General features: G+C 39.4%; 1 protein-coding gene across 2 annotated transcripts; it reads left to right on the forward strand.

The window, feature by feature from the left end:
* Positions 1 to 8,307: 8,307 nt before the first annotated feature.
* On the forward strand, positions 8,308 to 13,761 carry tbpl2 (TATA box binding protein like 2). Of its 2 annotated transcripts, none has more exons than XM_041972088.1 (8): positions 8,308 to 8,445; positions 9,458 to 9,635; positions 10,200 to 10,407; positions 10,630 to 10,717; positions 10,792 to 10,883; positions 12,223 to 12,390; positions 12,574 to 12,668; positions 13,386 to 13,761. In XM_041972088.1, exons 1-8 carry the CDS (start codon positions 8,398 to 8,400, stop codon positions 13,460 to 13,462), a joined length of 954 nt encoding a protein of 317 aa, XP_041828022.1. In that variant the 5' UTR covers positions 8,308 to 8,397; the 3' UTR covers positions 13,463 to 13,761. The 2 variants fall into 2 exon arrangements, with proteins under 2 accessions (XP_041828022.1, XP_041828023.1); XM_041972089.1 differs by having other exon boundaries at positions 10,203 to 10,407.
* Positions 13,762 to 15,407: the final 1,646 nt, after the last annotated feature.

Here is a 15,407-nt window from a genome sequence, read left to right on the forward strand (position 1 = left end):
AACTAGAGGCTCTGCAGAGTGACTTACCTGCAAAGCCCCTTCCCCCAACTCCAAAGGGCAAGCATCATCCTCGCTACCCCTGTTTTTGGCAGTCCTCCACCAGCTTTGTATACTTCTCCCGCTTCCTCTTACTGGTTTCCTCTATCCTCTTCTGTTAACTCCAGCAAGGCAATCTGCCTGGAGGTCTCTGAGAACAGCACGATATCTGCTCGCAGGCTGGTCTCCACCATGTTTTCAGGAAATCTCAGCTGCTTTCCCACCCTCCACTGCCAATGATTTGCTGCTCCCAGGACCTGGCTGGACTTTTGGTCTGGGAGGTGCGCACTTGCCTTCTCTTATGAACAGGATTTTGCACCTTGGTGGTTGTAACTGCTTGCTCTGGTCGATGGCAGTGGTAATGGACCCAGCAACCGGCCTTTAGCACCTGGTCATGGTGCCAACAATAGTGACCAGCTCCCAGTGCTGTCGGGCAACTGCTGAGGATGTGTTTCAGAGCTCCTCTTCCTTGGCATAAAGAACATGTAGGAGTTTCAACTAGGGCTGGGCAATATAGATAGCTTGTTTTTAATTTAAAAGCATCTTTTCTTTTGCATTTTGCTCACCTGTATTTTTGTTATGGTCATTGGGAAGTATTTTTAATTTATTTTGTTTTAGGAGCATTTAATTTAATATAAAGGTACTTTTTCAGTCAGCTGTTTTAATGCACATGTGCGGCTGGTCCTCAATAAAAGTATATTTAGAACTGAAGGCTGTAAATTAGAACTGTCTCTTTGGTTACTTGACGGTGTTGGGGGGACCGATGTGACGCAGCCGTTTGCGACAGTGACGTGTGACGCAGACAAAGAAGACGACGTTTCACTTATTAAACATGCGCAGATTGTATGCGTGTCATATGAGTAAACATGTCAGGCGGTATTCTACTGTCTGCATTACAATAAGTAAATATTTCAGACGGCAGGTTTATTGTAACTCGTGTTCTGTTTCAGACGTTGCTGCGGATCATTGAACAACACTCCACACCGTCCGCCTGGTCAGGAGCAAAGCTGATGATGGTGGGAAAAGGTTGTTCCCAGTTTTACCGATGAGCAGTGGATAGAAAATTTCTGTATGTCCAGAGAGACATTTCATTACATCTGTGGCTGCCTGAAGTTGCACTGGAGAGGGTGGACACAACCACCTGCTGCAGAAGGAGCTGGAGTGCAGCCTTGATGTTTTACCTCCTGCCTTCCTACTATTTACAACACACCTTTTCATAAGTGGAAGTTCAACAGACAGAACATACATGTATACACGATGTACTCATTTACAGAGAAAATGTTCCATAGAAAATGTGTCATTTGTTCATTTTTTTTGTGCAAAATAAAGATGTCATCACCTGCTTTTAAGCTTTGTGTGCATTATGGAATTTATCAGTATCAAAGGTTAAGGAGTAATCCGTCACTGGAGGGGTTATTTGTGACTGACTTATGGTTTAGAAGAATAATGAGGACACAGTCACACAGAATTAGCAATATATGAAGGTTAAAATGTAGAAAGGGAATGTGAAATGTTTACAGGTGTGTACTTTTATAAGTGTCCAAAAGTATTTGATGCCAGACCTTCGTTAAACATGATGAACTTCATCCTGTGATATGCTGCATTTTAAAAGTTGATAAAACTGTAATGTAATGCACACCCCAGGATAAATACTTAAAACGTAGAGAGCAAAGATGGATTACTTAATATTTCGTAGCTATTATTGGTTAATAACTACTTAAGATTTTTATTAGCTAATATTTCATAGGTGTGGCCAAACCACATCTGACAAAAACTGAAAACCTCTGACTCTTTACAAAGTAATTTATTTTTATAGTGCATACAGCCGTGGAAAATAACTATTTACACGTATGTGATGTATATGATGATGCATATCACTTTGGCTTTTCCTGTCATCCTGTCCAGTACACCCCAGAGACCCTCCATCACAGATCTCTGCTGGCTTCAGTTCTGCCCGTACAGCCACTGCTCTGTTCCTGGAAGACCTGCAGCATGTTGAAGCTGCATCCCTTTGCCTCTGCTGTTCAGCATCTAACAGCTTGTCCTGCACAGTAATCAGAAGAGTGTCGGCCCTTTTTCTATTTCATGGAAAAAAAACATAGGGAGGGTGGAGACACTTAACACACAGCAATTATAATAAAATATTTTGAATTGTAATATAGTGACACTCAACAAGATGCAATAGGATATTTGTTTAGTTTTTTTTTTTGTTTGTTTTGTTTTTTTACCAGGTCTAGGGCAGCAGAGGGTGCTGGTAGCTGGCTGATGAGCAGAGATTTTTATGTGCATTAAAGCTGTTTTATTTACCTGATCGATGTGGCAAGGGCTGCTGGTGGCAGCAGGAGCATCTAGGATGCTGTTCGGCTCCATCTCTGATTAAGTAAACATGGATCAGAACCATATTACACACAAAAAAGATGAAAAACATGTGAAGTAGATCAGCTCAGCTATTTGGGTGGTATCTGAGAACAACTCATAGGTCTATACAGAAGCTTTAATGCTTCTTGTCTTGTTTACTAACCTTCAAACTCCTCTGAAGATGCAGTGTTTTTACTGTGAATGATCGCCTCCAGAAGCCTCACGCAGGGGTCATTTGTGCGGTGTTGCCTGAGTAGACAGGTCGGTGGTCCAAGGTGTGGAATTTACAGGTTTTTCGGTTCGTCCCACTCCAGTTGTTGTGATTCTTAATTTATTTGTAGTCTTGTGTGAGTTTTCTCCATGCGCTGCTTCACATTATTGTAAATCCCAGCATTCTCTAACTGAGAACTGAATATTTTTATATTCCGCTCCGAGGCTTTAAACCCTCTCTGAATATTCTCTGTGGCGTAGACGGCAAGAAGAGCTTTGACCTCCTCGTCGGTCCAATTATTGCATGCTCTGTTCTTGTTGTTGTTGTCCGTATCAGCATCGTGTCTTTTAAATGTGGCGGGGACACAAGATACGGAAATCTGGCAAGGGGCGTAGCTACCAGTCAAGTCATGTGGGTTCCTATGGAACCCCGAAAAGACCCTGCCTCAGAGTAGGAGCTAAAATGGTCATAGGAACTGAGGGCTTTTACCCCTAGTACCTATCTGTACATGTGCGCGAAAAAACGGCCTGGTTCCTGAAAAGGTTATTGGAACTGTAAAATGTTCCTACAGTTGGAAAGGGGCTTTTGTTTGTCATCTGGAACTTATTTCCACTTTAGGACCATTGGTTCTTGCTGTTAACAGCGGCTTGTCCTCAGGTCTGGTTCCATAAGACTGTAAGCATGCTCAACCACTGCTCAAAAACCCGGCCTGGATCCCACCATTCTGTGTAATTTTCAACCAATTTCCAAACTGTTTTCATTTAGAAAATCTTAGAGATTGTTCACACACAGAAAATTTTTTTAGAGGTAAATAATATTTTGAGGTCTTTCAGTCTGGTTTGAAGTCTTTTCATAGCACAGTCGGCTCTACAGAGGCTTTTTAATGATCTTCGTTTAGCTAAAGATTCTGGTGACCTTGTGATCTTGGTTTTATTGGATTTAACAGCTGCCTTCGGCACAGTGGATCACAACATTTTATTGACACGTCTGGAGCATTGTGTCAGCATTCGTGGTACTGCCCTGGAATGATTCAAGTCCTGCCTGTCTGAGAGGACATTCTCTGTTAAATTGGACCATTTCCAGTCATTCCCTGCTCCTCTATCATGTGGGGCCCCCCAGGGGTCCATTCTTGGGTCATTGCTCTTTTCATTATACCTCCTTCCCTTCGGGTCAGTTATTAGGAAACACAATTGTGCTTTCCATCTGTATGCTGATGATAGTCAGGTCTATGTCCACCTTAAACGCAAGGACTCTTACTCCCTAGAAAAACATTTAATCTGTCTTAATGAAGTCAAAGCCTGGATGGCCTTGAATTTTCTTAATTTTAATGAAAAAAGACAGGAGTTATGGTTTTTAATCCTGGAGCTAGTGGGTCGTCTGGCACAGTGCTGTAAACCGGTGTAAAATGGACACTGATTTTAAAGACAGGTAGATCGGTGCAGTGGTGAAATCTAGCTTTTTCCAGCTGAGGCAGCTGGCAAAGGCAAAACACATTTTTTCAAAAAAGGACTTTCCAACAGTAATTCATGCTTTTATTACAACGCGGCTGGATTACTGCAATGCCTTATACTTTGGTGTCTCTCAAAAATCTTTGTCCGGTCTGCAGCTGATGCAAAATGTTGCAGCATCCATTCATCCTCCTATCGTGTTTAACCTGAAATGGTAATAAACTCAGCTACAAATGTGGCATAAGAATGATTTACATTTTATATTCAGTGATATTGTACTAACTGGGGTACTGAATGACACAGATCCTCTAAAAGTAATTAAATAGACCAATATAAAATGTATTTACCGTAAAGATGTCAACAGCTTTATTACTTTTGGTTTTAAATAAACTGTAATGTGCAACAAGAAAGACCTACTAGAACTAGAACTGCCATTAAAATCACTAAAACATTAATTCATATGTTCTCTACATGAAATAAACACAAATCTACAAAAACAGACTATCAATTATAATAAAAAATATTTTTAAAAATGTATAAATTATTCTGTAAATAAAGAGATGTAAACCTGCTTGAATTTCCCGCACTGACTATTTGTTTTCATATATAGTGGTGGTGGAAGCTTCAGCCATATTGTTGTGGAGAACATTAAATTCTCCTTTATAGGCAGCAATCCTCTGAACACCCGACCAGGCCTTTCTGAGTCTTAGAAGAGAGATGGTCACTCAGCTGTTAAACTGGTCACTCAGCTGGTAAACTGGTCAGTCAGCTGGTCAATTGTTCATTCAGGTGGTAAACTGGTCAGTCAGCTGGTAAACTGGTCAGCCAGCTGGTAAACTGGTCAGTCAGCTGGTAAATTGTTCATTCAGGTGGTAAACTGGTCAGTCAGCTGGTAAACTGGTGGAGCTGCTTGTCCATGGTGAAAACTGAAGTTACTGATATGGCATCAACTTCAGTGACCACTGAAGACAGACCTTTAGGGAAGTTTAAATAACATTTTTGGACTAAATTATTAATCTTAGAATTTTCTGTTGTGCAGTATGTGACCACAAAGTGGGTCTTGTTGTTAATTAAGGATAAGGATTGGGATTAAGGATTAAGGTTAAGGATAATTTGACTAGACATTAAATGTTTACAGTGACAGTTTTTTCCTCACCTGATGCTAAAGTCTCTGCTAAGCCTGAGAAGGTGGACTGTCCCTCGACTGATTACAGTGCTTACAGTGAAGATTTCATATAACTTATGAGCATATTATTGTAAAAGACTGTTCATTTTATTCACATAATGACTATCTTGTGCAGCAAACAACATATCTGAGTCAATAATATAACATAATTCTGTGTGTGGACGTGTCTATGCTAGCTTGTCTTCTAGCAAACAAACGCTGTGTCTGTAATTAGCTAAAGTTTGTTAAAGTTGTTTTTGCAGGAAATAATATTTTCAAAGAATGTGACCCAAAGTAGAGAAAAATCACCTTGATGTTAAGGCTCAGTATTTCACACACACAAACCTTAGGTTAAATAGTACGCTAACAAACCTAATGGTTAAAACCAATCCTCCGGCTATTAACTAGCTAGATAATGAGATTTTATAAGCTATACTCTACCAGTTGGATCAAAATGTCAGATATTTAGGGACTTTTCTGACTAGAGAAAACTTTCCTATATCTCACCATTTTTTTTTTTTTTTTTTTTTTTTTGTTTCTGTTTTGTTTTGTTTTTTCTCCTCTTACTCATTTTCTCCCTTTCTTCTGACCCTGAAGAAGTCCTTTTTGCCATAATGTTCTGTTCCTTCACCTCCTCCTATGCTTGGTTGCACATCAGCTGTAGAGCTAAAGCTTAGAGCGGAGAGACAGAATCACTGTACCAGCAGCTGTTTACATGCTGTTTTTTTTAATAATGTGAATTTTAGAATATTTTGTCAAATGTATGTATGAATCATCACTCACACATGTAAAAATTAATATTAATGAAAAATAATAAACAAATTGTTTCAAAACCCTAACTGCTCTTGAGGCCCCCTAGTGGTGACGGGGCCCCAAGCAGGCGCATAGTTTGCTTATGCCTTGGCCGGCTCTGAGTCCCATGTCAATCAGATTCATGTCACTGTCACGGAAACAAGGACATGTCTTCGCTAAATCATTGGTGCTGTGCAGATGTTGGAGAGACAGGTCTGATCATTTAAGGGCCACAAATGTAGTGAGAAATATTATAAACAGGTTCTGAGATACAAACCAGGGGAGCTCTCCTCTCTAACAAAGTAGTAGACCAGTGGTAGAAAGGATTTATACTTTCTACCTTTAGATCATACTTTATGCGGTCTATACAGTGGTGGGTCTAGAAAAGTTTAGATGGGGGGCCAAGCAGGGTCACTGACCAGGAAAATGGGGCACAAGTGAGATATATTTTTTATGGTTTTGATTTTATGTAATATTGAACTTATTACAACTAAAATGATCATCTAATGAAAAAAAAGCGTAGAAAAACCCAAGTAAACATTGGTTTGCTCATTCTGTGGATAAATACAGTGAAAACAGGCAGATTTTAGGCAAATGGTGATTAATCATGATTCATTTGTAAGCTGTGATTAATCTGATTAAATTTTTTAATCACTTTACAGCCCTAATTATATTAAATGTAACCTGTCCACCCCCAAGCTTACCTAGGTCCAAGTGAATGCAAACTATAAAAACATTCATCAGACTGGTCAGACTTTCTCATCTGCACCTTAGAAAACATTCCTCCGGAAGCCAATAATTTCCATATTACTATAGGCTCAGCACAAAGGGTCTACCTATTTCACAGCCAATAAGAAGACATTAGGTTGGATGTGGTGTTCGGGTAAACACCACATGATTTGCATAACGAAGTGCTTATCTTTTCAAGGGGGAAGTTGCCAGACAAAGATTTAAATAAAGAAATATGGAAAATATCTGTTAATTTCTTTAAGTCAAAGTGGTTTTGACAGATTTGATCATGTGACCTTCATACTGGAGATATGTTGGGTATTTAGCCTGAGCAAAACCTATTCCCAGGCTATGTTCACAGTATATGTTTCCGCTATGTTCACAGCATATGTTTCCATATTAACTTACCTAGATTAGCCATTTTGGTACAGAAAACCCAAGATTACAGTTTAGTAGTGATGGCAAGATCAAAACGGTGTTGCAGTTCATACTGAAACTGATGTGGATGAATGTTCTGTGATTTGGATGTTCCATATCACGTTCCATTATGTCCCCAATTGTTCTGAAACATCACGGTTGTTTCAACCCACTTTAGACTTAAAGAGACTTAAAGCAGTGTGTGTACTTTAATGTGAAGCCATCTTTTTGCCTTGTGTCTAAAATGGAACAATGAAAAATGTTTACTACATTTTCACAAAGTAAATATTTTTTTTAACAATTAATATTCTTAATTATTTCTTGTGCCTTTGCTTGATTGGTGGATGATTATTCACCCAATGTGTGTAAAACATTTAAAAACTCTCCTAACGGTCATTTATTTGCAAAGTCCTTCCTAATTTAGTGTGAGTGTATTGTACCAAGCATTTTTGAGAAAGTTTGAATTGTCTGGAAATGGAAGAAAGCCGAAGGTGTCCCAGGTCAGTTGTCTGGGATCACTTCGAGCTCCTTGAGGAGAAAAAGGTTAAATTTATGCATTGCATCCAACATTTGGCATTTTCCGTTCACAATGTGGAGACATTTACGGACACATCAGTCCCTTGTGAGAAATATTCTCCAAAGCAGGAGAGATTTTAAGCTAGAGGTGAAACCCTCTCAGCCCAAGTACAGCTGAGAAGATCCTCTTAATAAAAATACTTAAATGTACAGAAGCAATCCCTACAAATATTAATGTTTGTGTACAGGAGCACCCCATAGAAATACTGGCTGGCTAAAATAATACATCCATATATACAAGTATCACTATAAACCAACACAAGAAGTTACAACAGAACAAACAAAATGACCCAGGACACAATTTATGGAGATCAATATTTTAAAATCATGTTTTTGGCAACCAGATATCACAGTGGAAATGTGTTACAAACGTTCCAAAAGATTGATTCTTTTTCTGGAACAATTGTTCCAAATGATTCGATCTCCCAAAAACGTTCCATTTTTGCCATCCCTACCATTTAGTCTACATTAACACAGCCGATAAGAGAAAATCCAGCTTTGTCATACCTTGGGGTGTTTGGTTGGCTGGTGTTAATCAGCTGGATGTCAGCAGGTACATCCTCAGGAGGAGCTTCTGAGTAGCTGATTGGTTGCAGCTGTGCAGCTCTCTGCTGCCAGAACCAGGTCCTAGACAATTCTAGATCAGCTCACATGTTTGAGGGCTTATGGATGAGTTGGCGTTGGAGCGGTACTTTGATGACTCCATAGCAAATGTGAGTACAGACGTCCATGTTGGAAGACACATGCCACAATGTTAGAGGTGGAGGTGTGATTCACTGGTTTATACTTCTAAACCGTTTTAAACTACATACTATTCTTGTATAAAAGGCCTCTACCACAGTTAATCTCAGAAAGCTGAATAAAATCCTTTGGTGGACTACACTCCAGCTGAATAAAATGGTCCAGATGAAATAAGCTGGAGATGGTTCTAGTCGTTTCTTTTCTGATTCTGAGGCTGAAGTGCTCAGATGTAGCAAACAGGAGCACATGAAGATTTATCAGGTCAGTGCTTCAAAAAAACCTGCTGCTCTTAAAAGTAAAGATAACATTGTTTTGTGTTATCAAATGAAATCCAGAAAGAAATGTTATATTTCTGGAACTGGTTTGCAGAATCATTTGGACCAAAAGGTTCAGTTCGGATCTCCTGCTTCTGAGCTTTTATCTCTTTCACACAGTTCTTCTCTGGTTTGAATTAGTGAAAACAGACGTTTAAAGAAGTTTGGCAGATCTTAAACGGAAGCTGGAATCTGCTCCTAAAACCCCCAGAGGAGTTAAATGTATTTGCTTTGGGTCAGAACAACAGAACCTTTAACTTCTTATTGACTAGACTCCTGTACAGAAGGCAGCATGAGATAAAACAGAAAAGACGTTTGCAGCCCTCAGGAAGCAGCAAACCTCACATCTAGCAATGCGACATCATGCTTTCTTTTAAGACCAGATTATACACACAGCCCTTGTACAGATAGTTAACTTATTTTGGGTATGCCATTTCACACAGGAGACATGTAAAAATAGACCTCATGATAAATCTATGAAATCATGACCAGGAAACAAGACTTTTGGTCCCAGATGTCTTCTGGTCTGAGAGGTTTTTGGTTGATTCGGACTGAGTGGACTAGACTGGGTGCAGGTATCAAATGTATCCTCATTGAGGGGAAGCTGATGTAGCTCAGATGGGGGTCTGCACCTGGAGAGGACCGAGCTGTAAACTCTGTTTTCCTGCAGGACTCCAGCCATGTGTTGGAGGAGGATTCGGATCTACTTACCTCAGGTGCAGCTGTGCAGGACTCCTCCTTCCTGTCAGAGAAATCTGGAGCAAGTGGAAAACCGGGTGATGAACTTGACCTCAGTTTCCTGCCTGACGAGCTCAGCTCTCAGGAAGAGCCAAGTCATGATGACCCAGGTGCTGAGTCAGCAGAACTTCTTTTTTTTTCTTTTTAATGATGGAAACGGTCCATTTGGTTCAGGTTAGAATCAAATTGCAAAAACCACCAGACTGGATCTCACAGACAACAAGAGCCGGACTGGACCAAGCCAAACCAGACCAGGTGGACCAGGTCACAATGGACCAGACCAATCAAATTAGATGAACCAGGCAGACAAGACCAGACTGGACTGGACCAGATCAAGTTGACCAAACCAGACCGGATGGACTGGACTAGATAAACAGGACCAAGTGGACCAGACTAGATGGACCAAACCAGACTAAACAAACAAAGCCAGAAATACCATACCAAATCACGAGGACCAGATCAGACTGGACCAGGCTAGGATAGGACCAGATGGCCCAGACTAGATGGACTAAACCAGACCAGGCAAGAGCAGATTGACCGGACTAGATGGACCAAACCAGACGGACAGGATCAACATGTAGAGCTCTGAAGATTGATGTATGGAAAGCTGCACTGCAGGATCTGGACCACGTTAACTAGCTGGTGAATTCCTCTGCTTCATGTCCTTCCTGCAGCAGCAGAGAGTCCACCTGCAGATCAGGACGTGTTGCAGGACAGCGCCATCAGTCTGGACTTCAGCCCGCAGGACTCCACGATATCTGAGCCCCACCAGAACGTCTCCACTGCAGGGCCTGAACCCGGGGCCTCCCCCTTCTGCCCCATGACCCCGATGACCCCAATGACCCCTGTTACTGAGAAATCTGGAATCATCCCGCGGTTACAGTAAGTCCTGATCAGTAAGTAACTGGCTTTCACATCATGATCTGCTTTGGATCCAGTTAGGGGTGAGTATACTCTGTATTCTGAGACGTTTTACGTAGGATACATAAAATGCAAATGCCTAATTAAAAATGCTATTCAGAATAAAATTTCCTTTCAACCAACAGGAGATGGTGCTTTGGTGTTTCTAATAATCTTTCTTCTATTTGCACATTGTCTCCACAGGAACATTGTCTCCACAGTTAACCTTGGATGTCCCCTGGATCTAAAGTTCATTGCCCTGCAAGCCAGAAATGCAGAGTACAATCCAAAGGTAGAGTTCAGACATCCCTCCATCACTTTGGTTTGTCAAGTTGAATATCATTTCTTTTTTCATGTTTTCTTCAGCGATTTGCTGCGGTGATCATGAGAATCCGCGAGCCTCGAACAACAGCGCTGATATTCAGCTCAGGGAAGATGGTCTGCACAGGAGCCAAGAGGTCAGTCAGTTTTTCTGAGTTAGCTGTGATCAGGCTCTTTAAACACATACATTTCCATTATCCAGTCAGGAAGACTATAGTCCTGCTTTTACTGCCACACTTTGTTTTTTCATTTAAATAAACAAATCATTCTGTACTGGCAGCTGAATAAACCTCTCAATCATTTGATTTTCCACTGTCAGGGAAAACGAGTCATAAATCCATATAGTTAGGAAGATTATCTTAAATGTGTCATCTGTCACATGTTGCATGGATGCATAGGGATGATTCTTTAAAGCAGTTTTCCCAGTGATTTTTTTTTTTTTTTTTTAACCATTTGAGGTGAAAAGAGAAGCTCAGTAAGGCGATCAGCGGCATCTTTACTTGCAATAAAACCATACAAATGGATTTATTTAGATATTTAAAAAAATTTACACATTTCCTCATTTCCATAGGCATTAGTTTCCAGACCACAATAGATCTATAAAACCACTAAACATTTAATCCCAGGGATCTAAAAATCCAGTAATTTACATGATAACCAGAGTAACTTTTCCAGATCTAAAAGTTATTTTAAATGTTCATACATGTACATTTCCATATGTGTGTAGTAATCCTGACCACCAGAATTGACTCACCTCATCATTCAAACTGAAGTGACATCTATTAAGTCAGAAAGATGAAAAAGATGGAACTGCCTTGGAAATGTTTTACATTTAATCAGAAAAAATGACACCCCACATGGATAAATTAGGAGTTACAGTTACAGTTAATATCTTCTATTTTCATATTATTATTATTTATTTTCATATTCACTTAATTCATCCTGCAGACCAGATTTGACCCTCTGGAAGGCCGATTTTGGACCCTGGCTGTATGTTCAGCCCCGTTACCACCAACGGATTCGGCTCCATACAGTATGGGTCGGTGTACACTGTTTTTGTGTCTCCACAAGCATAAACTGTGAAGGATCCCAAAGTATCCCACCTGAACTGTCCTATTTTTTGGGGGGGACCTCTGTTAGTGTCCCAGTCTCACCAATCAGACCCTGAACAGTGGCGCTTGACACACTGCAATCCATTGATTAGTAGAAAGGATCATAACTTCCTGTGTGACATGGCAATAAACACCAACAGAAACGGCTCCATGTTTAAATATGCTGAAGATGTTGTTTAATGCCAAGAAGAGAGAACATACAGCATGTCCACCATTCTCCTCTTGTTTCTGTGTTCATTAGAATTCTAATTCTCTCCACATTGTGGACGAAGCCGCTTCTGAAGTTTTATATATATTTTAATTATTTATTTTTATTTTTATTTTTATTTTATTTTATTATTATTTTTTTTTTTCACTTACGCAGTGAGGAGCAGTCGCGACTGGCGGCCCGGAAATATGCACGAGTGGTGCAAAAGCTTGGCTTCCCAGCTCGTTTCATGGACTTTAAGATCCAGAACATGGTGGCCAGCTGTGACGTCTGTTTCCCAATCAGACTGGAAGGTCTGGTCCTTACCCATCAACAGTTCAGCAGGTACAAACATGACCTTTCTACCCAAACATACACACATATATATATATCTGCCCCCTGGACATGGGGTTTTGTTATTAAATGGTTAATATTTGGTATTGATGTCATGTGTTGTTCAAAAGTTTGGACATGTTCTTATTGATCATGAATATTACTGAGACTGACTGTACTTGTTATCCTCTACAGTTATGAACCAGAATTATTTCCAGGCCTCATCTACCGGATGGTGAAACCTCGCATTGTCCTGCTCATCTTTGTCTCAGGGAAGGTTGTTCTGACAGGTAAATAAACCAGAATATTCCACTATTAATAGTGGTGTATTGGGTCAGCAAAACTGCTGCATACAGATGGATGTAAACCTATGAATCTTATGAGATTGTCTTAATATAATTATATAATTATATTATATAATTAATATAATGTAATTTTTCATTATATTAAATCACAGGTTGTTGGGAGAAAATTGTTTCTAAAGAGTCCCCATTACTCTAAACTCAGATTTTCTCTAAATTTTTATTTTTGCTATAAGCTTTCAATATTGATTTTACTATAATGTAAATACAAAACATGATTCTTTTGATTGTCTTTTTGTAGCTATTGCACATAACCTGGGAAACAGAATTAGTTTGGGCTGTTTTTACAGGTCAGGTTAAATCTAAAATTAATAATGTGATTTTTATTTAGGGCAGATAAGCGGTGAAACAAAATCACAACATATCTGTATCATTAATTCCAATCAAAATATGAATTTAATAAATCTAAAAGATCTAATCTAACTTTTTTCACTGTTAATTCATTTATTGATTTTACATTATTTAATCAAATTAGAAATTAAATAATTTAAAATAATGAATATAATTTTAAACTTAAAATGTGTTTTAAATTAATTTATAATATTACAACATTTCAATGTCAGGACTGTTGTCAGTTTTGGTGCATTGCAGAACCCGAGGAGCATTCTTACAGAGTTGTATTTATTCCATCATGTTGTGTTCCAGGAGCTAAAGAACGATCTGAGATATATGAAGCTTTTGAGAACATTTATCCGATCCTGAAAGGCTTCAGGAAGCAGTAAGGACTGCGATGTCACGTTCCGTCCCATGTAAATAAAGTGTATGCAAGGTTTTTGTTGTGGGAAATAAGTGAGAAATTTGTTTACTTTGTGTTAAATATTTACCATCTTTGAAGAAAATAAAGGACAGTTTTCTAAATGTCAGTGCAGACTTTGTCTGTATGAAGTGGTTTTCTGGATTATTCTGTTTAAAATGTTGCTGAATTAGACTCTTTATTTGACGTAAATTTTTTAAAGTTAGTTTAAAATGACGGCAAATAATGGCTCAGAGTCACCGACCGGATACAAGGGTTTCCTGTATGCAAGGCCGTTTTATTCTAAGTTAAATCAATAAATATATTTACGTATTTTAAATGACGGTCCATTTAGTTTAGTGAAATTTTATTTTAACTTTTTATTCTGTGACTTCTCAGTATTTAAATCTTTATATTTAATGAATTGCACATATTGATCACCATGTGACCTTATTGACTCTTAACGCTGTAATGTTCCTGGAACAGTGAAACTCCCCACTGAAAAGTTACGTTTGGATGATGAGGTGAAACGTCTTCAGGAACAAAGAAATAGAAGTTCAGCTGACTTTATTCAAGCTCTGACGACTACCACAATCAGGATGACAGAAAATCTACAGCAACCTCTGACCACAGTGTAACGTCTTCTATTATTTCATTTCTCCTCAAATCATGGATCTGCAGCCCACAAATCTGCAGCAATTGTGTGATGCTATCATGTCAGTATAGAGAGAAAAATCTCTGAGGAATGTTTCCAACACCTTGTTCAATCTATGACACCGAGGATTAAAAAGGGGGTCCAACCCAGTTCTGGAGGGTGGACCTGATAAAGTGAACGGTGAGTATATTAGGCCATGCAGCTCTGCACCAGATACTGAACTCAAAAATGGCCAATGGCAGTTTGCGTGAATCCTCCTGAACCCTTTCATTTTAATGGACCAACATTTAAAGCTTGATCAATCTAGGATCAGCTCTGAGAGAGACCTCCAAGACCAGCATGAGGAAGTTGGTCACAGCAGCTAAAAAGAAACATTAAATTACTGGAACAACTAAATTTATCAGGAACTAGACTTTCAGTAGCAAATCTATTTCATGTTATTTTTTTATGTATGTGATGGTAAAATTTTGTATTGATGACATTGTGGGCTCTGTAAAGAAAACATGATCAGAATTACCTGATCAGGGGCCTCATTTATGAAACTCTGCATGGGAAAGCAGATTACAGGTGGCGTTTGTAGGGAAAAAAAGGAAATGCAGCGCACAACAACTTCCAGATTTCTAAAAGAGTGTGCGAACACTTCCCACGCCTGTTTGTTTATAAATCAGAATCAACTCTAAAGTTGCCGCACATGACAGCAGATTAAAATTCCAATTTTAAATTTCCCTCAGGGATGATGATGATATTATTCTCAATTGGTGCAACTTTAGTGCAAGCTGCATTGTTGTTCTTGCCTGTTCTCCGTCAGTGTAGATAAGAAAGTTACTGTAACGTTATGACAAACCAGCGATGCCGTCTAACACGTCTGGAATAACACGACTGAAGGTTGGCTGTGATGTCTCCGACCTGTCAGCCGTTTCCCTCAGGAAGGAGTCGGTTGCCACTGCCAGAAAACCAGTGTTGTCAGCACTTGCAGAGGAACTGACATGCTGTGGTTCCTTCTCATGCATGTAACACAGGGCCCAAAGCATTACAGAGGTCCGAGAACACTGTGCCTTGATTTAAAACTTACATGTCTGGAACATGCTGGCAGCAGACTGTCCACCTTATTTTTTTAGCTGAATGTATTTTATAACATGTACTTTTTGAGGTTTCTATTAATACCACCTCCCTTTCTCTTGTAAATCCTGATTGATTGATTGATTGATTGCTTTGTAAGCATGCACTTTTACGAGAATTGATATCAAATGAGCCTCTTTATTAATTTCATTCTGCTTTG

This window comes from Melanotaenia boesemani, chromosome 20 (genome assembly GCF_017639745.1).
Source record: "Melanotaenia boesemani isolate fMelBoe1 chromosome 20, fMelBoe1.pri, whole genome shotgun sequence".
In the NCBI taxonomy this organism is placed as follows: Eukaryota; Metazoa; Chordata; class Actinopteri; order Atheriniformes; family Melanotaeniidae; genus Melanotaenia; species Melanotaenia boesemani.

What these genes read in the sequence shown, in the direction of transcription:
- tbpl2 (XM_041972088.1), top strand. Translation starts at nt 8,398, where the DNA reads ATGGATGAGTTGGCGTTGGAGCGGTACTTTGATGACTCCATAGCAAAT. An exon ending in GCCAAGTCATGATGACCCAG is followed by an intron (nt 9,636 to 10,199) that starts GTGCTGAGTCAG and finishes TCCTTCCTGCAG; the next exon opens with CAGCAGAGAGTCCACCTGCA. An exon ending in GGAATCATCCCGCGGTTACA is followed by an intron (nt 10,408 to 10,629) that starts GTAAGTCCTGAT and finishes TTGTCTCCACAG; the next exon opens with GAACATTGTCTCCACAGTTA.